Here is a 25,944-nt window from a genome sequence, read left to right as displayed (position 1 = left end):
ATCTATAAAAACATCAGCCTCCTGCCAGGGATACTTTTGCTGCAGAAATACACCAATCAGAGCAAGGAAGTCTTAGTGTTGTCAGTCATGCTTGTGCATGTGCTGCTCAGTGTACTAATGGAGAAGGAGCAACTTCTTTGTTACAGGTAAACCGTTTTTTATCTGCCGTCATCGGTGGCCGTGTTGACTGGCCTCAGCATTCATGACGGGTTTTGTTGTGGTGTAGTGTAGCAGAGAGCAAGAGGGAGGGTGTGAGCAGCCCATAAACATGGATGATTGACAGCGCTAAGACCCTCCTCCTGGCTCTGATTGTTGTTTCTGACTAAGTGGTGTATTTTTTTGCAGTTAGTACTGGATGAAGGGATTTTTTTTCACAGATTATCTGTCTCATTTTGTACTGTGAGGACATTTTTAACAAATATGTAAAAAGTCATATTTTTTTATAAAAGTTATATACAGCAGTTTTAACTCACCAGTTTAACATGGAAATCAGCCGTTTCACAAAGTGCTTCCTGTGTCTCAGTGATTAACGTGATGGTGGACCCAGACGGGACTTTGGACGCCTTGGCCAGCCTCAGCCTGACCAGCCCCACCAAGGTCCCGACCGCCAAAGCCACGCCCCCCACCGCCGTCAGCCCAGCCAAAGAGTCGCTGCCCGAAATCCTTCCTGGGCCTGACGGTTCGGCCGCCTCCACCAGGGTCCAGTCTTCCGCCGCCAGCACGGAGGGCCGAGAAGGCATCGTGGGTTTGAGCCTGGCGCGCGTTGTCGGGCTGCCCTTCAGTCGCAGGCGGCCGAGCGGAGAAGAGGCCATCGCACAGAAATGAACGGCAGCTCTCCCCGATGAGAAATGAATAAACGTGAGCATGGATTAGCGCGTAGGCGTCTGGCAGACGCAGAGTTTTCTTTTTACCCAACAGTGACCAGAAATGAAGTGACATTCTCAACCGCTCGACTATAGCAGAAACTTGACCCAGGGATGTTTCAGATAGCCTGACGGTAACATCCCAGCCTCCAGCTGCTGACGCCCAACAACCACCCTGACCAGCCTGACATCCTCACGGACCGAGGCCTGCTTCTCTCCTCTTGCCTTCTTCGTGCGTCGGGACCCTTCCTGCACTGAGGACATGCCTTAAAACAAAACCCGCCCCCCTCCCCCGTAGCAGCCTCGCACCTCATCCCCTCAAACACTAATCCACACATTTTTTGTGAGCTCATAGAAGACAAACTGAATGCATTGTAAAGTAACACTTTAACATGTTTTAGTTACACTCACACAAAGGATATTTCAGCTCAATTATGAGAAACATGGTTTAAACCTAGAAGTATTGAGATTATTCCAGAAATCAAGCAGAATTTTATTCATGTAAAAAGATGATATAAAATAATTGCCTAATAAGTAGAACATGGTTCTACTTATTAGGCTTCCATTCGTCTTGAGTTTTCCTCCTTCCATCAATTTTTCTGTCCCAGCCGCTTGAAACATACTTTCTCCCTACAGTAGCATGTTCAAAACACAACTACAAGTCAGACCTGACTCATTTCGATTGGTGGTTTTAGCAGCAGTAGCAGCTTCAGTCATGTTTACTGATGTAACTATTTTTAAATTGTTGTGGCATTTTTAAAGCAATCTCTCCTTACAATTCATCCTATATATATATATATATATATATATATATATATATATATATATATATATATATATATATATATATATATATATATATATATATATATATATATATATATATATATATATATATATATATTCTCTCCCAGTAAACTGGAAAGGAAACTGTGTCCTTGCCTGAACTCAACATTTCTTATCAGCTAATAAAAGTAAAAGCCTTAAAATAAATTCAACTTTGATTGCAGCAGCACAATCTCACACTGAAAAACTCTAAAAAATCTAACAATTTCATTAATGGTTAGCTTTATAAATGAGAACATTTATTCAGTAGCAGCCACAAGAAAACATTAGTGATTAATTTTCTTTTTTTTTTCTTTTTTTTTGTGGATAATGACCAGTGCTACAATGATTGCTTCACCTAACATGGCCTCTAGGAAAGCAGAGTCAGAACTTTTTGCCACATCAGGTCCATCAAAATAATTTTGGGCTATTTTAATTTCTTTAAGAACGCAAAAAAATATATATAAAAAATTGTGCTCAAAAATAACTTAAGTGTGCCATATTTTAATGAAACAAACAAAGCAGTCTGATTTTTGCAATACTCATTGTGGTACCGGAATATATATATAAAAAAAAGTCCCCTGTGATTGTCTTATTAATCACCTTTTCAAGTCCATTGGTTTCTATTTTGCTGTCAAAAAAATTTAGTCTAATTTCTGCAACAATGACACACTGTCTTTTATTTGCAGCTTACCACAGATAAATGACTGTGAGATTGTGCTACTACAGCGGGAGATAAATTCATTATTTTTAGGCTTTTTACATGTTTATTAGGGGTGCCAATCTATTTTTGTTCCAATTGACTTGTTTTTTTACTTGGTCCTGTCACCTGTGGAAGGATTTCTACTTTATTCAGTCAGTGTTTGAACTAATCACTTTATATTTAAATATCCTTGTTTGATTTTGTTTACAATTGGACAATAGTCTTCCTTGCCAATCTACTACATATATTATCTCAGTGGGAAAAAGCTGCCTGAATTAGTTTTTAATAAGGTGCCGTTGAAATAATACATAATCACTAAAATGCCTTTATTTTGTTTATTTAAAAAAACAAAGCAGAACTTATTTTGAAATGTGGCTCCACATTTCAAATATTGATCTTTTTTTTTTTTTTGTTCTGCATCATCTACGGGGGGAAACTCCAACGTACCTGGACTGTCAACCACTTGGCTGCTTTTGGAGACTGAGCATTTTTCTTCAGATCCTCTCTTCAGCTTATAGTCTGTGTGTAGACTAGGTTAAAATTTAAAGCAGTGTATTAGTACTTAGTCACCTTTAACAATAGTGATTTTTAGGTACCAGGATACATGTTCGTTTCCCTCCCTCCATACTGTACTGTACACAGATTCTAAATGCCTCAAAGTGTCAATTTTTAAATGACAGAAGGGCATTGACTAATAAGAAAAAGGTGCAGTTGTCTAAAAAACAAAAAAAAGTGATTTTATTTTGCACATCACATCAACAAAGTGACAGATTGCATCTAACTCAGGATATCAGTCTGCCTGATATCAGAAGTGACTGCCTTGCTGGTCTGAACCGATTCTGTTGCCCCTTTTCCCTCTCATGATGTCCAGAAAGTAAAAACCTTAGGGGACTGTGAATGCTAGGTACATTTAGGTATATTTTGTAAATGCTACACGTGTCATTGGATCAGTGTTCTTTGTATTTTTTTTTCTTATTTTGTAAAGAAAATCATTTTATTTATTTTTGTTTTAATATTATGTGGATGTTTTAAGCATTTTATATTTGTTCAACTATCTGCATTCTTACTGTTAATAAAAAAAAAAGAGCTATTCACTTGTCGCGTCTTTACCGTCTCTTATTGGGTACAAACGTATTCTGATTATCCACGTCACAACACCGAAGTGAGATTTTTACATAGTACGTTGAATTACAAGTCATGTTCGGTCAGCTCAATTTAAGTACACAAACATGTATGTACACATATTTTTACTTTGTCAATTATTTTTGCATTAATAATTAAAAAAGAAACTATTCTGAAGTCTGACATGCATTTGTAAATGTGGAAACGTGAAGGGGTCTGACTACTGTGCTGTGGACCTGCATATTCAGTTGTTTTTGTACTGAACTCGGCTCTATGCTTAAGGCAATTAATCATGTGTCAAATCAAAATGCAAATGAGTCCGCAGGTCCTTTGTGCGGCCTGAATTCTGTTATACATTTGCATCTTTTCACAGGGGGACCATCCCAGGACACAAACCCACAACAGGAAGGGTTCTCTCTGCTCAGAACCCTCCATGAAGGAGATTTCAGTATGAAAGCTTGGAAAGCACAAGGCAACATGTTGAAGACTCTGAATCCAGACCAAATGCAGTTTATACAGTGCATCGAAAAGGTTTTCAAACTTTCTCGCATTTGGTCACAGCCGCTAACTTCTGCACATTTTACCGAGATTCTGAGATGTACTAGCGCTAAATAGTGAATAATTGTGAAGTGGAAGTAAAATGACAGTTTTGAAAGCGTTACATAGATAAAAACTGGGAAATATGCGGCATGCCTTTGTAGTCAGCCCTGGAGTTAACAATTTAAGAACCTCTATTGCCACAATTTCAGTCTTTTGGGGTAAGTCTTTACCAGCTTTGCATATGTGGAGATGAACATTTTAGGGGGCCAAAACGGCTTAAGCGCAGTCAAACTGAGTGAAGCTTTTCTGCAAATATTTATTTTCAAAGATTCTTAGTTGGGTTTAGGTCTGGTAATTCTAGACCTAAACCCAACTAGGTCTAGAATTACCAAAATCTGATCTAAACCACTGCATTAAAGTTCTGGATACATTTTTAGGATTGTTTTTCTGCTGAAAGGTAAAACCTCTGCCCCAAATCTCAGACCTTTATACACCAAAGGACTCTTCCCTATAGTTAGGTGCGTGGCAACGGGGGGAAATATCTAAAACATGACGAGCAGTGGCGGCTGAGGACCAACAATGAAAATCATTGATTTAGGCTGAGGATTCCACCAGAGTATTGAAGAAATATAACTTTCCAATTTTTTCCTGCACATCTAGGTTTGCAAAGTTATGACCAGAAGTGCAAACGTTTAAAAACCATGGCCCCCAACAGACACGAGTTTCAAGCAACCCTTATGCATTTTATTAACACCACAAAAACCTCACATTTGTTTCACTGTTTCATTTGAACAGGACCGATGTCAGACAAGGGACGTCGATATGACATGGTGACGGGAGCGGGAGGAGGAAGGTTAGCCTGGGGGCCATCCCATACTGCGTCCACCCAACACGTGGACGTGGATGTGGTAGACAGACTGGCCTCCGTCGGGCCCGTCGTTGATGACGATCCGGTAGCCCTTCGACAGGCCTGCGTCTTTAGCGATTTTCTTTGAAACGATCAGCAAGTGGCCCAACAACTGCAAGAGCAAAATACTCGATTAAAAACAGATTCAACACATAGGCTGCCAAGTTAATATTCATCCCCAAGACATTTTAAATGAAACTGTTGTACATCAAATACATAAGGATTCACATATTTATATTAATGTGTACATTATTAGACAAATCAATTTGTCTAAATTACTACCAAAAACTAGTAAATCACTGAAACATTTGCATATTTTTTTTCTAATCTGCAGTACATGCATTTTTATTTACATTGTAAACAATCACATAGTAAAAATATTTAACGACTTATTTACTAAATTATATCACTTTTGGTTATTTATAGTAACACATTTAGTTCAAAATATTTGTAAATGCCTCCCTCTGGTGGTCAACGATATAAATTATTCTAAATTTAATTTTAATCTATTGAACCGTACTTACCGCAGCGTCGCCTTCCTCGGCTTGCGACAGCTGAACAATTGGCTTCTTAGGGACGACCAGGATGTGAGTGGGAGCTTGTGGAGCAATGTCATTGAAGGCAATACACTGAAATTAAAAGAGAGAAGGAACAGAAAGAAAAACAAAAATCAAGAAAGTGTAGAACGCTCAGGACGACTTTATTTTAGAAAATTTGATGTTTACCACAAATATGGCTACAGAACATTATACTATTGGGATGTCATGATATAATGACACCCTTACTCATGTAAACGTTCGTGTGGATGTCATAATAACTTGCTGGCTCAGATCTACCTGAACCACTTCAGATGTAGCTTAACAGGTTTTTATTCAGATCTACAGTTATTTTAGGACGGCACACGCCCTAGCACACAGCATCTTTTCTGCATTATGGTGTGCTACATGCTTTATAACAAATTATTGTATTATAGGTCTGCAGGCTGCGTGCAGATCTCAAATACTGGATTCAAAGTACAGCCAACTGGAACCTCATCAATTTGCAGCAAATACAAAACGAAAGTAAAAATTCAGAAACGTACAATTCTCTGTTCTCAGAGCAATTAAATTTATCACTGGCCCTCCTCTTTGTCTCTAAAATATTACACTTTAGCACACTTTCAGGACTTGGAAATCCAACCACCACACTTTGTCTTAGCTTGCTTTCTGCAAAGCTAGCTCAGACTGAACCAAAAAGTGCTGCAGTGAAAGTGAACTGCAGCGGGCTTGAGCTGCAATAAAAATCCTTCATAAGTGAACATTTCAGTTGCATACCTGATCATCTTCATAAATTAGGTTGACGGGAATTTCTTTGCGGATGATTTTTCCAAATATTGTGTCTCCACCCGGCTGGGCAACCTGCGCTTTCGCCGTTTCATCCGCCATGTTGGCGCAGATCAACTATAGGGGGAGTGGTGTGGAGCAGATTGCTACTTTTAGCTAGCGAAGAACACGCTGAACACTGATTGGCTACAACACAGTGTCATCCGAAAACCTTCGCTGATTGGTCAACGTCGTACATACCGGAAATAGGTCGAAAAATTCAACATGGGGACTCGTTTGAAGGTGAGTGTTGAGCAATATTTATATTTAAGAAAATACTTTTAGCGAAATAGTATTTTCTTTAAGTCTATCAGACTAAGTCACACTGAAGTTATTTATTTATTTTTATTTTTTAGGAAATATTAAGTCACCTAAAAGCGTCAGTTACAACTGTCTGAATTCACAGCTGCTAAATGTGTGTTAAGTTAACGGTTTAATGTGTATAAATGCAGGTTCTAAGCGTGTTTAAAAAGCTGCACAGAACAAGGATGGATGTATTCAGAGAGGATGAAAGAGCTTTGACAGGTGAGCTCACACAGCAGGATAACATATCTCTCTGCTGAAGAATATTAGTATATTACTATTGGATTTTTATTATCGGATGTTTTCATTCGTTTGTTTTCTGTTTTCTTTTTAAAGCTGCAAGGTTACAGATCAACGAGGAGTTCAAGAAAAACAGAAATGAAACGTCAGAGGAAAACATCGAAAAGGTCCATTGAATCACTTTGACTTTGACAAACGGAAAAGTAAAAGTAATATAAAATTATTACTGTTATAATAATGTTTTTTATTTCCTATATTGATAAAACAAAAACATAGAATAAAGACTACTGGTGCATTTAGTGCATTTTAATGACTACATTAAATGACGGGCCAGCTCTATCCTAAATAACTCCAATAGCTAATCTATTACTCATCCAAGATGTCACAAAAATACAACATGTAACTGTCTTCAAGCCTAACTTAAAATAAGAAAGAGACTGATCAATAATGACATAAATGGGAGAGTTTCAAGGCCAGAAGCACATCTCATAAAGAAGAACACAAAGATCCGTGTCCATTTTCCAAATACACATCTTGATAATTTAAGACTTTTGGGAAAATATACTGTGGACTGACGAGACAAAAATGAAACTTTCTGGGAGATTTACAATCTCTTGCATCTTGTACACAATTGACTCAGCATTTCAGGAAAATAAATTAAATATATGAGGTCTTTTTGCTGGTTCAGGGACTGGGTGACTTGCCGTAGTTGTTAGAACCATAAATTCAGTTCATGGCACCAAGTTCAAACACACGGGTTACATCGGACAATATTCCAAAACACATCCAACTGAATTTCCAATTTGTTGCTACCAAAGGTGGCACAGTCAGTAATTAGGTTTAGGCTGTCCCCTAATTTTTTTCACATATGGCCAGCTTCGTTGGTGTAAGTAGCCTTTTCTTTTAATGAATGAAGTCCTTGTTTGAAAATTGCACTTTACATTTACTTAGGTTACCATTTATATTACATTTTTGTTTGAACTGACACATTTAAACATGTAGAGTTCCTTAGTCCGTCATACATATATATCTGTTTTTTTTTTTTGTTTGTTTGTTTGTTTTTGCAAATTACAGATGATTAAAATGGGCTCTGATGTGGAAGCTGTTCTTCGTGAGACGGTGCTGCAAGTGGAACACGTTGCAGAAAACAAGCTCCGTATGTTTCTTCTCCTTGCACCTCATGCTTGCTGTACAACTTATTGTTGATATGATCCCCTGTTGATTCACTACACCTCTTTTCCTTCCACAGTGCTTCGACCTAGAGAGGGTCTACTGTTGGAAAATGTACCCTATTGTGATGAACCAAGGAAAAAATCATGACCATCCTTCCTTATTAATTTTGAGCATCAGTCAAGGGACATTTATTCATCACTCCATCTGCCGTTTAATGTAAATCACAAAACAATGCTTGAAGTTGTGATGACTTCCTCCTGAGCCATTGCATTATGGCTAAAAAAGGGTGCTGTAAACTTGATGCCATTATTTCGTGTACAGTATTTTATTAGTTATAAAATGTGTTCTGCTTTTGGTTGCTTGTAATAAAGGCAAGTTGATCCAAAATGATATTGCTGATACTGTAGGATTTCGGTTAATGCTTGGACCATGATTGCCTTTTTACTTTTCTAAAAAATAAAAATAAAAAGTTTTGAAAGCTTCAAAAATATGAAATTTCTACTGAAAAATCACAGTAGGAAGATGTTTTAGATATTGAAAGATGATTAGAGTTGCAGCACTATGCAAAGAATAATGTTTGGAACAAGTGCTGACATATAGAACAAAACTACTGAATACAGATTAAAATATTAAACAGACAGTTTCAATCAGAAGTCTAAAACTTGTGTTTTTAGTAAAAGCTGTCTGCACTTGACAAAACAACATGTGTGGAGGTCTTATCTCCAATAACTAAATTCTGCACCGTTTAAAACATAAAAATGCTTTGTGTTGGTTTTGCATTGTTAAGAAACTAATGGATTTGTGTCTCAGGCATAACAATGGCAGCAATGTATCACAAACAATTGATATATTGTGTATTTATTGTGGTTGTTAACATATATTTGGCTTATTATGGCAGCAGTTAAGAGAGACATAAAGGAATAGACTGATAAGTATCAAATACAGGAACGTACAGCAATTATGATTTCATGTTAACAATTTTCCCTCCTTTTTGTTGATTGCTTTTGTGTTACAAATACTCTTACACATATAGTGCAACTTAAAGTCAACATGAAACAGATAACCTTGATTTTCTGTTCAGTCGTTTCATTTTGTGTTTATAAACTTCCTTAATCTCGCATAATCTTTGATTGACCTAAACATCATCACCACTATATAATATTAGTAATTAAATTGTTTTAAAATGTAATTTATTATTAATAATACAGGAATGAATAAAGCATCCTGACATATCCACCATATTGCACTGTTATGCCATTTTAAATGTAGAACACTAATTTACCATCTCCAATACTCCACTGGTTAGAGCACATTATGAAAGAAATGTACATGGAAGGGATCAATTTGATATTGGTGATTGTTTAAAAGAAACACAGACCATCACGAATTAAATTTTTAGCTAAAACTAGCTTCATATTCTGCAGCGTGTGGATGTTTTTAGAATGCTGAAGCCCGCCTTTCATGCTCCAGAACGCTAGATGGCAGTATGCACCTATAGATGGCACCCAAATCCGCCATTAACGCCGAGAAAAAGGCCTACGTCGACGTTGCTGTGGCAACGCTTGTTGTCGTTTGTGTCCGTTAGCTAACTCTTCGGTTCAATGGCAAAAATGAGGTGATAATCGCAAAAAATGAATTTATTTCTGCCACGAAGCTCTCTTAGAAAAAAGAGACTATTTCTCCGAAACGTCCTGAATTTGTTCTCTCTCATTTTTCAGTTCAGACACGATTTGGGAGCTGGCAGCGGCGGAGGTCCGGAGTCAGGAGAGCGGAGCTGGAGAGGGGGACGGAGGAGAGACGGTCTGTGAAAGGAGTGTGTTTCTGATGGGGAGCAAGACTGGGGTTGGTACAGCCTCATGACATTATTTTCATATGTTGAAAGACAAGCTCCAAACCTTAAAATAATCCAAGGTTATAGCTTATGAAGTCAATTCGTCTTTTTCAGGGTAAAACGTCAATTCTCCTCAGATGTCTGGAGAGGTGAGTAGTTATAGTGTCAATTGTCAACTCATAATTCATGTTATGGTAGCCACTAGGCGCAAACAATACGCTGACCTAAGGGAAGTTGTACATTTGATCACGAGAAAATCGTAGCCATGAATTAAGCAAGTCATTTACACATTTTTTTCCCTTTTTTAAAAAAAATCCCTTTTCACCAGGCAGGCTCCGCAGAAAAGCCTTTCTCTGTCTTTTTTTACTATATAAATAATATCTGGAGCATCTCTTGCTGCAACTACAGCTTCTTTGCAAAGTGTCTCAAGCTCAGTCAAGTTGGATTGATGGCACCATTGTCTCCACCAGAACTACCATAAGATTCCTGGATGCTTCCCCAATCCATCACTTTCCTCCTGATCTGTCTGCTTTTTCCTTGCTCTTTGTGATGCTGTTTGTTCACTAATGTTCTCCAACAAACCTCTGAGGCTTTATTTATTCTGAACAAGTTAAATTGCACACAATTTACCCTCAAATTATTTTCTTTTTCTCCACAAGAGATGAGCCACCAAAGCCAACTCTAGCACTGGAATATACGTTTGGCAGGCGGGCCAAGGGACACAACACAGTAAGGCGACCCCACATGATCTTTGATGATCTCAGAACTCTCTATGAGATTTCTAATAGGCTAAAGAAGCACAAATATTGTTTTTAAGATTGGCATCTTAAAAAGTCTTCCTTATATTCTTTAAGTAATGGTATGTTTAAAGCAGTTCAAATGTATTTAGTTGATCTTGTAATCCAGCACAATAAGCACTGATCAGGGTTTCATGGCAACAAGTGATTGGAGCACGAACAAGGAAGCTGATGTAAAACTGAGCGAGAATCTAACTTAATTTAAAATTTTTTAAAGGTGAATTTGAAACTATTTTTTATTTTTCATTTTAAATGTATTTATGATACAAACTAAAGGGAATTTTTTAGTGAGAAGGTTAAAAAATGTTTCCTCTTGAACTTTTGTTATGTATAAACCTGTTTTTTTTTCTCTCAATCGGGGTGGTTTAGCATTAGCATGATGTTCTTTCAGTCGTAGTTAGTTCACTTGTAATGTAGAAATCATGTAAGTCTTTATAGATAGCCAGTTACTTGCCTGCTGTGAAAGTGGACCTCCTCTTTCCTCTTTCAGCCCAAAGATATAGCCCACCTGTGGGAACTGGGAGGGGGAACCTCTCTCTCAGACCTCGTCCAGATCCCCATCACTCCAAACAGTATAAGGTCGGTCACTTATTGCCTCATCATTGTACTTAAAGCTTCTTGGTAGTAAAGAGGCACCGTGTCCCTGAATGCGCGGTTTTTCTCAGGTCTCTTTCTGTTGTGCTCGTTCTGGACCTGTCCAAACCCAACGCTCTGTGGGGAACCATGGAGAAACTTCTGACTGCAGTTCAAGCTCATGTGGAAAAAGTCTTTTCTGAGGCACAGAAGTCCAAACCTGGAGGCAAACGGCAGAAGGCTGCTCACCCAGCAGCTCGCGTCTTACCAAAAGATTACCCAGTACGGGCGGAGATCATTGTGGTTTTCCATTTTTATTTACTTTATGTTTGTATATTTTATTTTCACATGTACCTCTGAAGGTTTAACTTCATCTTTCAACAGGACAGGGAGCTGATCAGTCCTTTTCCTGTTCCACTGCTCATCATCGGCAGCAAATATGACCTCTTTCAGGTAAAGCACACAATTAAAACTGCTCTACATTGCCTGGACGGTACATCTATTGTTTACTGCTTTCAGTTAAAGTGAGGTGTGTGCATACAGTGGAAATTTCATCTCTTGATAAATTACACGCAGTCTGGCCTATTTTGTGTGACAGATTTAAAGTGAAAGTCTTTTGATTTATGTTGCAGGACTTTGACTCTGACAAGAAGAAAGTTATTAGAAAAACCCTCCGTTTCCTTGCCCACTATTACGCAGCCTCTCTGATTGTAAGTGAACCCCAGCAGGCTATATATATCCAAATGCAGTTTAATTTCCATCTGCTGTTAAACTGCTTTCATTTCTGTTTTTTTTTTCTGTCTGTTCTTTATATTAGTTCACTAGCATTAAATCAGAGAGCCTCATGTCTAAAACCAAGAGCTTCTTCTCACATCTGGCGTTTGGTCTGGACAGAGGGTGAGGAGCAAATGACCAATTAATGCAAAGAGATTTCATTAAGAGGAATTTTGCATGAAATTGTAGGATATGAAGAACTTAGATGTGAAGCGTTTAAGTAACTTTCTAATCATTATAAACTCAGAAGTTCTGAAATGATCAACATCTACTGCAGCAGTTCATATCCTTTTATGAAAGCTCTCATTTAGTTTTTGTTCAAACTCTTTTTTTTAGTTGTATATGTTAGATTTGTAATTATCTGTCATCTGTTAAATGAATGAAAACAGAGAACAATCATAATAGCAACATGTCTTGAGTTCATTTTTTTTCTGTCTTTTTTTATTTACAATCAGGAAAACTGTGTCCTGTGACTCGGGTAAACCTCTCATCATCCCAGTTGGCTCTGACTCTTTCAGCCAAATAGGTGAGCAACAGCACCACCTACCGTCCAAATGACGCAACACATTTAAGATAAACGGGGACAGCAGCGCGCGAACAGCTCTGTGCCACAACAACAAACACTACATGATGAAACATCTGCAGATTAACTTTTTCAGATTTGCCACATAAGAACCACAAACAGAACTGAGCTACTAAATGAAATAATATTTCAGTAATATTCTAATTTATTGGTATGCACCTGTACTTTTTAAAGGAACTGTATAGTTTGTTTGGATGCAGAGGATTGTGAGATATTGCATTTAAAATAATGTTTCCTGAAATTCAGGGGCGCCTCCTTCAACTGACATCGACATAACGTCTCTACACGCAAAAAACCCAAAGGATCTGTGGAAGAAAGTGTACGAGCGAGTCTTTCCCAGTGAGGTAGAGGCACGTTTCTCTGTTTCAGCTCACATACAAGAACATAAATGCTCTCAGTACATGGTAACAATCTTGTTTTCCCAGAGCCACATTGAGCAGAGAGAGCTGAAGGATCCAGCCAAAGACCCACAGTACAGTGAGCCTCAAATTGATGCAATGCGAGCTCAAAAGGATCAGGTAACACACTTTTAACGCTTACACACTTGGTTCTTCAGAGTCAAATGGTTGTTGCTACTGCAGCAAAACACTGAATAAGACTGATTTTAGACAGGCAACTGTAGGTAGCGGGCAATGTTTGGGTCAGTCTCTGTGACCCTGAACTTTGTAATCCATATCAAGGAAAGCAGGTATAGACGATAAGTAACAAAAGAATTTATATAAATAAATTAGAAGACAGGTATGACTTGATGTTAGTTATTAAGGCTATATTTAGAGAAGAAATTATATTTATATCAGATGAAGTCTCAGGAACATAAACTTTTCCCAGCATTTAATTTTTAATAAACTTGACTTTTCTGCTTGCTTGTTTTTAATTCTCCTCGTTTTACGAGGTTAAGACTTTTAAGCACGATTTCTTCATTTTGTGGCACATTCTACTTTATATAAAATATAAGACGTTAATGCTGAGTTGGAGAATTTATCTTAACTAAAATATCCAGGGTTTGAACATTAATTATTACATGATTACGAATGGAGGTTTAATTCAAGACCATCAACAACAACGGGAGGTAAAGCAAAAGATTCAAGTTCAAACATATTTATGAGGCATCAATTATAGAAAAAAAGCAGCAAAACAAAAAATGATCCCAAAAATATATATACCACAATTACTAAGACACAACCCTGTATTTTAAGAAAGAAACTAATTTGTTAAAGAAAAACATGCACATGCATTTTAAATTATACAGTGAGGCGTATTTACTCAGTGACTTCACAGAATCTTTACTCGCTTTGTAGTATAAAAAATAACCTGGAACTGTTTTAATATTTATTTACGATAGCACCAACAAACATCCAGATGTTAGATTTTTGATATTGTACTTCAGAGGTTCTCTCTTTCTCTTGTAGGTGTTTTTTTCCCCCCACTAAGTTAACATGAATAGGACTCAGATTTATTGTCTTTTCTACACATCGCACCATCCGCCAGTGCTCTAAAGTAACCTTGTGCCCTGCAGTAGCCTGGCCTTTCGGTGACGTTTTCATTAACATAACCGTAATAATATCCTATAGCTGTAAAAGCTGATACTATCTATCTTCTTGTCAACATGCCATGGTTCCACTGTGGCACTTGAACTGCAGTAACCTGCATGAATCACACTCTGCTATCTCCGACTGACTCTTACCTGATAACAGCTCATTATTTTCTGGTACTGAAGCAGTCAGGATGTGGCTGAGCTGAGTTGCTGGAGCAAAAAAAAAAATACACAAGACTTATTTTGCAAAAGCATTAAAACAGATTCAAAAGACTTAAAATATGAAAAAATAGAAGTAAAATTAAGTCATATTAATGCCATCAGTTTGATTTTTTTTTTTTATCTTTGCGTTGTTTGCATTTTTTTTTAAGTGAATCACATGTTGCTGGATTGAACAATATGTGTTTATTTTTCATTTTTAGTCAGAAAATGAGAGAAAAATGAATATTTTTAAAATGACCTCACACCATATTTTTTTCTGAAAACAAACAATTATGTCTGTATTTTTGTTTTGTCTGAATCTGTCTTTCAGGAGTTGGAGCAGTACAAAAGAAATGCAGCAAAGTCATGGAAAGAACTGCAGCTGGAGACATAAGAGATGCATTTGTTACAAACATACAACACTTTATTGTGTACATATCATAAACATTTTTGCTGTATTTATTTAACTTTTTTTTTACAGGCTCTTTTCTTTCTTTGCAATGTACGCATTATTGGTTAAACAACCAAAAGAATTGTTCAAGCTGCTGCTATTAAAATGTGTTTTTCTAAAAACAATTTACAACTTTCTATTTTTTTCACAACATTCTTTTCAGTAAGTGGAAAAAGCTATTGATCATATTTTCCTGACAGTATTAGATAATTATTATAACTTAAAATATACAGTGATATTCAACCAGTGTTGTCTTTTCTGTCTCCAATGTTGGGGTTATTAATGTGCTCGTTTCAAAACTCATTATTGGTAATACACAATTTCAAGATATATATATATATATATATATATATATATATAAGTATAGCTTAAAAAAATCTAAAGTGCTGGCAGAAATACTAAGACAATGTGCAAGTTTTATGTGAAGACTAACAAGAACATTTAAAATTAAAAATTTATTGTTTCATGTTTTTCAACTTTAAAGTAAGATCATTTAAACTTATCAGCCATCTTAGTCATGATCTATCGGAAAGTTCTTGTACTTTGTAGAACACATTTTTACATTATAGCAGACTGCATAGGTACAGTAAACTACAAAATATACTGCTCAAAAAAAATAAAGGGAACATTTCACTTTAATTTTGTGTGTGGCTCCAAATCCAGGCTAATAAATTTGATTTCCATTGATGATTTTTGTGTGATTTTGTTGTCAGCACATTCAACTTTGTACAGAACAAAGTATTCAATGAGAATATTTCATTCATTCAGATCTAGGATGTGTTATTTGAGTGTTCCCTTTATTTTTTTGAGCAGTGTACAAGAACCGAACCAGAGAAGAACTGACCGACATGCCAGAATTCAGGCACGTTAATGGAAATGTTTTCTTTTTAGTGGCGGATGAGTTTATCCCTGATCCTGAAGCTGATCATTCCCATCACAACCAAAGCAGGGAGGAAGGAGTAGAGGAGAACAAAGTCTAGTGTGTACCGCGACAAAGCACCGGGGTAGCCCATGTCGATGATCTGATCCCCTGAAGTGACCACACAGCCTCCTGGTAAGGATTTGGTTCCGTCTGGAATAACACGAAACAGAAACGATCATCAAACTCAAATCGATTTTTTTTTTTCCCCCAAACAAGCCGACAAGAACCTTGATGTTACCCTGCGCTCAACTCAAGAGTCCTTGAACATTGAACTGATTATCAGTTGCAACATCAAATATCAAAGTTGCAAAGGATCAGCAAAAAAAAACAAAAAAAAAACATGTAAAATGTTTGTATGTTTTCAGTTAGGAAAGGGAAGCACATTATCCGTCTAGGAAACATTAGGAAACACCAATAATGTGTTTTTAAATCAAATCTGTCAATAAAAAGACCCCAAAAAAGAAACTTACTGCAGTTGAACTCCAGATTGAGAAACTCGGTGACAATGAGAAGCTCACAGCTGTATTTCTGGAAGGTGAGGTAACTGAGCCACTGAAATACTATCGGCATCTGCTCTGTGCTTCTGTGGACGTGAAGAGTCAACCACGTTTAAAACTTACAAATCAATTATCCGTTTCTGAAAAGGATTTGGCTAAAGATGTATTAAAAAATGAGGTTCCGCTGTGGTTCGTCTAACCTGAGGAAACCGGATCCTACCAGGATTCCTGCAATGTTAAGTAAAGCCATCCCAGTATTGACCATGTTGGGGTCCTGGACCACTCCCAGCAGCACCACGGTCAGCAACTCCCCTGAGGAACAGGTTTCAATACATACAGGAAAACAAGTCGCTTAAAATGGTAAAAGTACAATTTTAAACATCTAAGCACTAATAAAACACCAAGATTACTAATACACCTGTCAAAACATAATGTTTTTTCTCTCTCCTCTGAACCAAGCTGTACTTCAGTTGTTTATTTCTGATAATTCATATAATAGTTTGCAGCTACTACAAGCCCAAAATGTTGTTTCTTTGACTACTAGAATAAAAACAGTAAGTAAATTTATACATAAATGTGTTGCTTTAGCATGTACAGTCACGTAGAAGACTGCTGAAGTGACAATTGCCCAGTAGTAATTGGTAATTTCTGAAGAAGCAAGGTGTTCACAGATTGCTGAATTAAGGCACGTTAATGGAAAATGTAGTGGAAGGAAAACATGTGAAAAACAAGTACCAAGTTTATGTAAACGTCTGCATTAGACCAAAGCAAAAATATATATTTAAAATATCTACCTTTTTACTTTTAATTAATAATAATTATTTTTATTTTAGCAAATAATAATAATAATAATAATAATAATAATAATAATAATAATATAATTATTATTATTATTATAATTTTGCCAATCCTAAATGATCTGAAACAGAAAAAGTTTTCTCTAATTTAATGTCAAAAAGTAAGAAAAAAAAAAAAACAGGCTACATTACAAATACCGAGTTTCAACTGTATACTATGAATTTCACATGTTTATGTTATATACATAATAACCTTCATTTTACATACGTCTTAAGTGTATAAGAATTGTCTTGGGACATTGTTTGCACAAAGGTGCAACTCCAAAAAATAAAAAAACATTCTCTTCACATTTTGAGTAGGATTAACAAAATACACAAACTGTTCAGTGATATTAATATCAATTGAGAGGCGTCCGTATTTCTATATTTTACGGAGAAGACAGCGGGTCTAAAAACATGTTCTAGAGCAAATATCTACGCAAGACAAAATGTCTAATTCTAAGCATCATCTTATCAGCTCACCCGTTATATGGGGAACAAGAACTACAGCAGTAAAACACATAAAGCGCCACGTGTCCGGGTGCATCCCCACCGTCCTGAGAAGGGGAAAAACAGACAGGATCAAGAGTTCACTTTGTTGCTGCTTGTTTTACACAACACTCATTGAGCGCTCGATGAGGATTCATTTGCAGCTACTCACCAATAAATAAAGGAGCTGAAGATGACGACACTCAGGACGCTGAAGGGCAAGATGTGGACGATGTAGGCCAAGAACATTTGCCATTTACTGTACAGGCCGTCCTGGCTCTCCTGATCACTGATGGCTCGCAGCGAAGGGACTGTTAGGGGGGAAAAACAACAACAAAGTGACAACTTTATGACCGAGTTCAGTCAGATACTCTGATACTGACCCTCCAAAAAGTCTCAGAAACAAAAATGGGGGAAGAGCAGGGACATTTGAGTAAGAACAAGATTCCTAAAGAAAAAAAAACATTTATAACCTTTCTTTGCCTACTTTTATTGTTGGTCATTTGCTCTATTATTAATAACTAATTGTCTGACGCTGCAAAATCCCCTTAATAAATCGAACCGATTCTGAATTCTCTTCCAAGAACTCAGTCCACCTAACTCGGGAAAAGCCATTACTTTACAACATGCAGTTCAGTGTAATATCTTATCAGCAAATTTCAAGGTCAGTCTGATAAAGCAGTCACTACCTCTGGCTGCGACTCCTGCTCAATTCATCGTTTTATCATACCTCTTATCCTCTTTATCTGATATCTACTGCCCTAAAGCTTATGTTTTAGACACAGACGATAAGCAGCAGATACTTGGACCAATCAAATAGAGCTTTTTAGATAACTGTATAAGTAATGTGAAATTTAAGATTAATTGTACACAAACAAGAAGTTGTTTAACTAGAATGTTTTGTACCTTTTTTTTTTTTGTTTTACTGAGGAAGTCTTGAACACATTAACCCCAGAAAGACTCGCGTACTTCAGCTAAAACATAATCTAGACTAGACCATACTGACATTGTAGGTTTGTAGGTTAAAGTTCACTGTGGTTCGCTGAACCACAGTGAACTTTGTTGGAAGAAAAGGTTCATTACCCTTCAAGCATGAATAGCTAAACACAATAAGCCAAACAACTGAGATAAATCACCGAGAAAGGATCCACCTTTTCAGTCTGTCATGCCATCTGGTTCACGCCTGACTTTGAACCGCAGCTGGGAATGACCTCTGAGGTCACCCTGTGGCACGAAAACGCAGCGGACGCTTCTACCGCTGGAAACTGCACAGGTCTAAGTTATCTGTCCAGAACGTCCCACAGTCGCTCAATCAGTCTGTACTCTGGGGGGGGAATCTGAAGGATAAATCAGCACTTTGACGTTTCTGACATGCTCTCTGCGCCGCTTTTGAACAGTTTGTGCAGCAACAGAAGCTGCACTGCTGTGAATGCTGCTGTCAGCGCGAAGCGCCAAAGTAATATCCTCAAGCAAGCCGCCACACAACACTTTGTACATCTACCTTCCACCTCGTCTCGCAGCACCAGATTTAGCTCTGCAGCCATCTTGTTTGCAAGTGTTGTAACTTGATGTACAAATGAGATGATGGCAAGTTTCTGTCTTCTGGTGGATCTGTCACTGGTCAGCATGGACTCTGATTTAGACCTCGTTTGGTTGGGGCAGCACATTAAAGATATCACTCAGCTACATTGGGCACTGTGCCCAACAGCTGGATCAAACAATGACCTGTTTACTTTTCATATGACAGTCCAACATAAAGTAGTACTCAAAAAATTGGAGGACAATAACATAATACCCATAATAGCGCAGCACAACTAAAATACTTTTCATTTTACCATTATGTACCACTTTATGTTGGTCTGTCAAAGAAAATCCCATTGAAATCCATCAAAGCTTGTTGCACCATGACAAAAACTGAAAAATAAGCTTTGTAAAGCAGCGTAATAAGTAAAATTGTGGGCTTGCCGACAACGCTTAATAAACCCCGAGTGTTAGAACGTGCAAATATGGTGGACGGTGAACTCACAGAGAGAAACAGCATTGAGCATGCCAGTGTAAGGCGAAGCGGCCACGCACTGATAGATCATTCCTATCCGGTCCTGCACTGCACCCTTGGTCACATCCATGTCTAGATGGATGACGAAGAAGGCCACGAAGAAACCGTAGATCAGGTTCTGGGACAGACGCATGATCACACCGATCCTGTCTCTGGAGAGGTTTCGGACCGTTCGCCTAAACATAAAAACACACACACACACACACACACGTCAAACACAAAACTCTTTATCGCTGTAAAAGGTTCAAGCTGCAATGAAGACGACAGACCTGACCAGAACTCCAAGCTTAGCAACGCAGTTGGGCGACTCTTTGTTTTTAAAGGGGATGGCGGGTTTGTCTGAGATCTGCAGGCTCTGCTCCATTTTGTCCAGCATGTTCTGGTAGATGGCCGACCTCTGGTAGGACGACGTGATCTCGTGCATCCGACTGAAAGTGGCGGCCTCCCTCTCACTGCTGCGCGTGTCCACGGAGGTGAAGTCGACTGTTTGGCATCATATAAGTTTTTATAACGTCTGCTGCTGTACGTGTGCGGTGTTGTGTCACTGTGCTGTATTGCTCTGTGTTATTGATACCGTAGATATCAAAAGGGTTGCAGTACTCTGGGCACTCATATCCACACTGGCTGAAGAAATCCACCATTTCCTCCGGCTGACCACAAAACACCAGCTCTCCCCGACTCATTATGGCGATCCTGCTGAACACCTGACGGGTCAACACACACGAGAACAGATTACCTTCACAGCTAACGTTCATGCAAAAGTATTTCAATATCTTGATTTTTATTTATTCATTTTTGTTTTTACTTCTTGACGTCAGTGTGCTTTATTGGATTTTATGCGATAGGTCAACAGGAACTTTGTTTTGTCTAAACCTCATGGGGGCGAACATTTGGATGCCCTCTTTGTCTTCATCAGAGTTATTTTTAAATTAGACAAAGGATTTCTGATTTTCAATTTGCTTTTCATCCCAAAACTCACCCTGAAGAGCTCTGAGCGTGGCTGATGGATGGTTACTATGACGATGCGGTTCCTCCTAGCCAGCTCTGCCAGCAGCACCACGATCTGATTGGCCGTCATGCTGTCCAGGCCAGTGGTTGGCTCGTCCAGTAAGATGACCCCTGCAGGAACACCATCCCAGTGACCTTGTCACTGTCACGCACTGAAACACTGGGCACAAGTTAAACAGTGGACAGCAACTCCTCCTCACCCAGGCAGAAAACTTTCAACAGCACTTCTTATAAAGTGGCACTTGCAGGCCTCAACTTAACTTGGGAAGATAAGTGAGTTCACTCTTTTTTTTTTTTAGTTAATTACTCTAATTAGAACAATTAAAAGATTGCCTCTTTGCATTATGAAAGCAGGGTGGAATTAGTAGATGCTTTAATTGTGAGATTAATTCATTTCCTGGTTGATTGGAGAGGCAGCGAATGGGAACTTCTCATTACTCCGACTGTGACTCTCTGGGAATGTGTGTGTGTGTTCATGGCCAGTTAATCCTGAATGAGGACTAAGACCCTCAGTCCTCCCTGGAGCACTACAGACCTGATAAAGCGCACCTAGGAGGAGCACACACACACGCACACAGAGGTGGGCCTGTGCTCATTCCCTTCATGGTGTGATAACCCGGTCCTTTAATACTCTTCTCAATCACCCCATCCCTTTTTCTGTCCTCTCCTTATCTCAGCACCATTTAGATTCTTTTGTTTTATTCAAGGGGGATTTTGAAACTCTTGGGGTGAGATACGGGTCATATTCATTGAACTCCTGTCATTTCACACTAAAGTTTTGCGCTCCGTCTTGTTTGCATTTTGTAGTTTATGCATTTAGTGCGACTGAAAAACGTAAAAGAAATGCCTGAAATTTTCAAATCTTGTCCTGCTTGCTCTTGTAATTTCCAGATGAATTGTGTCTGTATAGTTCATTTGAGATTTGTTTTTTTCTTTTACTGACTAAGTTTTTCTTTTATTAGTTCAGTTAGAATGACTATTTACTGAATGCAGGAATAATGAAAGAAAGAATCTTTATTAAATAACTTATTCTAAAGTCGTTTTTAGCCTAAGGTTACTATACTTTTAAACAATTTGGAAAATCCCAGGTAATTATGTCATGGCTATATAAACTTCCAATAGGTTAATTTACAAAGCCTAAGTTAACTAAAGGTCATAACCACAGTCTATGTGTTTTAAGGCAGTGACTCACTGCCGGTTTATCATCATGGAAAATAAAATAAATGTCCCAAATATTGATAAGAGAATTGAGAGCCTTCAAAACTCATACAGGGAGGACAAAGCCATTACTCTCAAAGCAACATTAAAAGTCAGATTAGCTCAGAAACAAAGCTAGCAAGTTAAGCTGACTTCTGTATTAATTTTGTTGCTGTACTAGTTGCTAGTAATTGAAATAGTAACTATTTCAGTTACTGTTTCAATGTAACTTAAATAATAATACATTTTTAAAATATCTCTTAGCAGTCTGGTAACACATTTTCTCTACCAACAGCAGCTAAAATGTGTAGTTCATTGGTAATCACAACCTCAGGATAAAGAAGCTAAACTTGCTAAGAAGCTCGGCTTTAGCATTAGCACTGATGCTAAAGTAGCTAAAGTTGGATGCAAGCTTACATTCTTGCTACAAAAGAGTGTTTTCTCTTGTATAGCTCTTAGGACTTTTTTAAATTTTAGTAAGTTAATGTTTTATCAATAATAATGTCCAGATAAACATATCAGCTGCTTATTTAGCACAGCTAACAGATAACTGACAAAAATCTTTAATTATCAAAATGTGGTGGAGAATATATTACTGAAACAAACTGGTTAGCCTTGTTGTTATTGAATCATTGTTGAACATTACATTAAAAAAAACAAATGTGTATGGCTTTTTATATCCCCCCCAAGCCCTAGACATTTTTTTAGTGAATCATTTTAATGGATCTGAGATTCACAATTTGAAGAATAATGTCCATCTTATGTTTTATGTCATAGTCACGATTTAAACTGGCTGCAGACCTCAGAAAACTTTTTCATGGATAAAATGTCTGTAGCTGAAACTTACTTGGATCCTGGAGTAACTGGCTGGCGATGGAGACCCGCCGTCTCTCACCGCCAGAGATCCCAGGGAAAATTCGACCTCCAATAACACTGTGCGCCACGTGACTGAGACTCAGCTCGGCCATCACTGCCGACACCTACAGGCAGACCACAGGTCAAGGTCGGCGAGCAGTAATTACCACCGAGATAGACTGATTATCAATGTAAGATATAATTTCGTTTATTAAAGGGGAACTACGTTTTGCTTTTCTCTGGATAAAAATAAAAAAGAAATGCCAGAATATTAGAGTTGATCTCTAACAGGAGCGTACAATCATTTGCGAAACTTCTCTGTTTAGCTTTCCTCACAAATTGTGTGAACGTTTTGCTCAAAGCAGAGAAGCCCGTAACAGTGGACAGAATGCAGAAAATCCCCCCAAACCTTTTTCTTGATGGCTTCCACTGAGTGTTTCTGCAGGGCCAGCTGGGCAGTGTAAGTCAGGATTTCCTCCACTGTCAAATAACTCAGCAAGTTATCACTCTGAAAAACAGACCAGAAAGAAAAAGAAAAAACAATTCAATGCTAATTTTAACTTCTGGAAACTTTCAGTGGAAAACATCTAGAGAATACAAAATAAATCAATGTGCATCAACTATATGTCAAATTTGGTCTACATTTTCACATCAAGTGCACTTGGATGAACATTTCATGGCTTTTCATGGTTTGATTTTGATCTGATTTATTCATTTCAAATTGTTTTTCTAAACAAGAAAACAAGCAATCAGTAGGACAGAGAAAACATGTGCATATATTACGAGAACAAAATAATTTGTTTACCACCACTTTTCTGTTTGAAAAAGGAGCAGGAAGACATGAACACTTATTTAATCCTACCCCTTATCTCAATTTAATGAAATATATTACTTAACGTCTCAATAATAATCAAAATTTTGAAGTTAAAACCGTGTTATAATATTCATGTCCCTGTTCAGGTCCCGAAGAAGGACATGTTTATGGAACAGAATAAACATTTAAAAGTCAATAGATCTGTTCATGATCATTCACATATATTTAAATATTCAAGTTTTCCTATGCAAAGAGCCTTGTTACACACACATGCACACACACCTACACACACACACACACACACACACACACACACACACACACTTCAAGCAGCCGGACCTGCTTCAATTAACACATGGCGCGCCACCCGGTCCCAGTCCTCCTTATTGTCTCCTCCGAATGACTTTAATATCAGGAGCTCATATCACCTCCTCATCTGCGGCTTAACGGAGGAAGTTAATGACGAAGCTTAGAGAGCAGAAAGCTTTGCTATCAGCGAAGGGAGGGAGACGATTTTTGAAACGAAGCAAAGCCTGTTTTTAAAACTACTGTTTTTAATTCAAGCTTTGGACACACATGAGCACCTCTCATTGAGAGATTAGGTGTGTGAGGAGGCTATCAAGGGTCTTAAGTTAATTTCATAAAGAGGGCAGGGCGGCATGTTTGGAGATTTTGCCAAAGTGAGAGTGTCTTTTGTGTTCATGATCTAAAAGTGGTGGGGCGGTGCAGAATCCTCCTTGGTAAAGTTGTGTAAAAAGTCCCCAAATAAACTCAGCTCTTACTCAGGTAACATGCGGAACCTTTTATTTGATTACATTTCTGAAAATACTTGAGGAAAATCACTAATGCTACAAATATTGGTTCTCCTGGTGATTCTTATTTTACCTTTTAAAGTTATTCAGAGTGTCTGTGAACCACTTTGTTAGTAATTCAACATGAAAATATGCCCTTCATTTAAAGTAAGTGTGAGCCAAATACAAAATCAGTTAATGGAAAAAAAGATATTATTGGTATTTTAGTGTAATCCGGACAGATTTGACATGTCGTAGTTTATTCTAGTGAACTAACAACAGAGAGAAAATGTTTAAGTTTGAGGTTTCCTCTTCCCCAGGCCCGTTTTGGAAAAAAAAAATGCAGGTTCCAGTTTAAATTCAGAAATGGCATGATCTGATTTTTTATTTTTTTTACCTGCAAGACATAGGAGAAACAGTCCTGATATTCTTCTCTCTTCAGCTTTCTGCCATTGATGAAGACCTCACCCAGCAGGGTGCCGGAGCTCCCGATCCGGCCAGCAATGGCATCCAGCAGTGTTGTTTTCCCCGAGCCTTCACGATGCAGAATTAAAACACAATCAAGGACAATCACTACACACACAAACTCACTCATTTGATGCACGACTCGAGCTTATTGGCACAACCAGAGCTGGAGGAATGAACTGCACCCTGTTCAATCCCTCATTTCTGTTCCTGATGTTCAGAAACAGAAAAGGGAACAAGACCGTTTCTCTGTGTTTTAGCGAAGAGATTCCAACTTCCAATTAACCTTATGTCGTAGGAGTTTCATAAATCTCAAGGTAATGCACTGATTCGTTTGACATTTTCTCATTTTAACACATCTCTGTTTAGGTTCAACTACTTTTGGTAGTTTAGCTTTCCTGGAAAACAGGGAAAACGCATGAAGCCTTCATGACGAGCTGCATGGCAATAGAAGAAGAAGAAGAAGAAGAAGAAGAAGAAGAAGAAGAAGAAGAAGAAGAAGAAGAAGCAAAGACAAATGTAGCTTTTTTCCTTCCTCCAAGTGGTCATGTTGTCTTTTCATATTATTAAAAATTGAGATGAAACAGAGCAGCACTTCCCTTACATGACAGCGGAATATAAAAATGACATAATTGCAAGATTACGTTGGAAACTGACTTTGAGTTTGTCTATTTTTTTCCAGATCTGATGGGGTGGGAATGGGGGTTTGGGGCAGCTATGACTGAACACTTTGCTCTTTCGACCTGCGTTACGAACCTGAATTACCCAGAATGCCCATGATCTGTCCGCTGTCCACGTGGAAAGAGACGTCGTTGAGGATCTGACGGGTCCATCTCTTCCTGCAGGAGGGCAAGTCCCACCACTGTCCAACACGCTCACTAAAGCAAACACATAGAGACATGCATGCATGAGCCACATGCTAACACTACAATTTGTCTGTTGTTTATAAAATTTGGGAGAATTATTCTTGTGATTTTAATCTGAAAGAACCTGCACATATTGTTTTTTTTTCTTTAGTCCAAACGCAAAAACCGTCTGCATGCAGCGTTTACCTGACAGTGTAGGAAATGTTTCTGACACCGAGACAACAGGACGGCTCCGACCTCCCCTCTCCGCCGCCTTCCCTCCACACATCCCTCTTCGCCTCGGACACGAACTTGAACGACCCTTCGGCTTCCGTCTCATTCCGTGGCTCCGCCGCCTCCAGGGAATAAAATCGGTTCATGTCTCCGA

At 38.1% G+C, this 25,944-nt stretch overlaps 5 protein-coding genes across 5 annotated transcripts in view; 3 read left to right on the top strand and 2 right to left on the bottom strand.

Moving 5' to 3' along the window:
• cep170aa (centrosomal protein 170Aa) overlaps positions 1-1,667 on the top strand; it is a 42,638-nt gene extending 40,971 nt beyond the window's left edge. Inside the window, exon 22 of the mRNA XM_088012900.1 lies at positions 524-1,667. Coding sequence (XP_087869026.1) covers positions 524-825 — 302 coding nt within the window. The 3' untranslated portion in view covers positions 826-1,667. The remainder of the gene's footprint in view (positions 1-523) is intronic.
• Positions 1,668-4,775: 3,108 nt separating this feature from the next.
• hint1 (histidine triad nucleotide binding protein 1) lies at positions 4,776-6,430 on the bottom strand. Its single transcript, XM_014975985.2, has 3 exons — positions 6,274-6,430; positions 5,485-5,589; positions 4,776-5,072 (listed from the first exon to the last, which is right to left on the bottom strand). The coding sequence occupies exons 1-3, from the start codon at positions 6,382-6,384 to the stop codon at positions 4,908-4,910; spliced, it is 381 nt and encodes a 126-aa protein (XP_014831471.1). The 5' UTR covers positions 6,385-6,430; the 3' UTR covers positions 4,776-4,907.
• On the top strand, positions 6,424-8,532 carry lyrm7 (LYR motif containing 7). The gene is made up of 5 exons (XM_014975992.2): positions 6,424-6,564; positions 6,774-6,846; positions 6,961-7,031; positions 7,939-8,020; positions 8,114-8,532. Exons 1-5 carry the CDS (start codon positions 6,547-6,549, stop codon positions 8,182-8,184), a joined length of 315 nt encoding a protein of 104 aa, XP_014831478.1. The 5' UTR covers positions 6,424-6,546; the 3' UTR covers positions 8,185-8,532.
• Positions 8,533-9,572: 1,040 nt separating this feature from the next.
• dync2li1 (dynein, cytoplasmic 2, light intermediate chain 1) lies at positions 9,573-14,906 on the top strand. Its single transcript, XM_014975975.2, has 13 exons — positions 9,573-9,652; positions 9,756-9,879; positions 9,983-10,017; positions 10,528-10,597; positions 11,156-11,244; positions 11,331-11,520; positions 11,623-11,691; positions 11,871-11,948; positions 12,056-12,135; positions 12,468-12,538; positions 12,842-12,939; positions 13,021-13,113; positions 14,662-14,906. Exons 1-13 carry the CDS (start codon positions 9,639-9,641, stop codon positions 14,722-14,724), a joined length of 1,074 nt encoding a protein of 357 aa, XP_014831461.2. The 5' UTR covers positions 9,573-9,638; the 3' UTR covers positions 14,725-14,906.
• Positions 14,729-25,936, bottom strand: abcg5 (ATP binding cassette subfamily G member 5). The gene is made up of 14 exons (XM_014975965.2): positions 25,764-25,936; positions 25,468-25,589; positions 24,644-24,780; positions 23,051-23,149; positions 22,634-22,766; positions 20,561-20,700; positions 20,156-20,285; positions 19,851-20,064; positions 19,552-19,757; positions 17,698-17,836; positions 17,520-17,593; positions 16,401-16,512; positions 16,174-16,286; positions 14,729-15,853 (listed from the first exon to the last, which is right to left on the bottom strand). Exons 1-14 carry the CDS (start codon positions 25,934-25,936, stop codon positions 15,669-15,671), a joined length of 1,977 nt encoding a protein of 658 aa, XP_014831451.2. The 3' UTR covers positions 14,729-15,668.
• Between the last annotated feature and the right edge of the window lie 8 nt (positions 25,937-25,944).

Source organism: Poecilia mexicana, unplaced genomic scaffold (assembly GCF_051168715.1).
Source record: "Poecilia mexicana isolate PSO_F unplaced genomic scaffold, ASM5116871v1 scaffold_15, whole genome shotgun sequence".
Classification (NCBI taxonomy): Eukaryota; Metazoa; Chordata; class Actinopteri; order Cyprinodontiformes; family Poeciliidae; genus Poecilia; species Poecilia mexicana.
The sequence above is the reverse complement of the archived record's forward strand: the minus strand, read 5'-3'. Positions and strand labels throughout refer to the sequence as shown.

What these genes read in the sequence shown, in the direction of transcription:
- hint1 (XM_014975985.2), bottom strand. Translation starts at nt 6,384, where the DNA reads ATGGCGGATGAAACGGCGAAAGCGCAGGTTGCCCAGCCGGGTGGAGAC. An exon ending in TAATTTATGAAGATGATCAG is followed by an intron (nt 5,590 to 6,273) that starts GTATGCAACTGA and finishes TTTTAATTTCAG; the next exon opens with TGTATTGCCTTCAATGACAT. An exon ending in CCGAGGAAGGCGACGCTGCG is followed by an intron (nt 5,073 to 5,484) that starts GTAAGTACGGTT and finishes TTGCTCTTGCAG; the next exon opens with TTGTTGGGCCACTTGCTGAT.
- lyrm7 (XM_014975992.2), top strand. An exon ending in CAGAGGAAAACATCGAAAAG is followed by an intron (nt 7,032 to 7,938) that starts GTCCATTGAATC and finishes TGCAAATTACAG; the next exon opens with ATGATTAAAATGGGCTCTGA. An exon ending in CGTTGCAGAAAACAAGCTCC is followed by an intron (nt 8,021 to 8,113) that starts GTATGTTTCTTC and finishes TTCCTTCCACAG; the next exon opens with TGCTTCGACCTAGAGAGGGT.
- dync2li1 (XM_014975975.2), top strand. An exon ending in TCTTACCAAAAGATTACCCA is followed by an intron (nt 11,521 to 11,622) that starts GTACGGGCGGAG and finishes ATCTTTCAACAG; the next exon opens with GACAGGGAGCTGATCAGTCC. An exon ending in TGCGAGCTCAAAAGGATCAG is followed by an intron (nt 13,114 to 14,661) that starts GTAACACACTTT and finishes TCTGTCTTTCAG; the next exon opens with GAGTTGGAGCAGTACAAAAG.
- abcg5 (XM_014975965.2), bottom strand. Translation starts at nt 25,936, where the DNA reads ATGAACCGATTTTATTCCCTGGAGGCGGCGGAGCCACGGAATGAGACG. An exon ending in GTTTCTCCTATGTCTTGCAG is followed by an intron (nt 23,150 to 24,643) that starts GTAAAAAAAATA and finishes TCTGTTTTTCAG; the next exon opens with AGTGATAACTTGCTGAGTTA. An exon ending in CCAGTTACTCCAGGATCCAA is followed by an intron (nt 20,701 to 22,633) that starts GTAAGTTTCAGC and finishes GTGTTCCTGCAG; the next exon opens with GGGTCATCTTACTGGACGAG.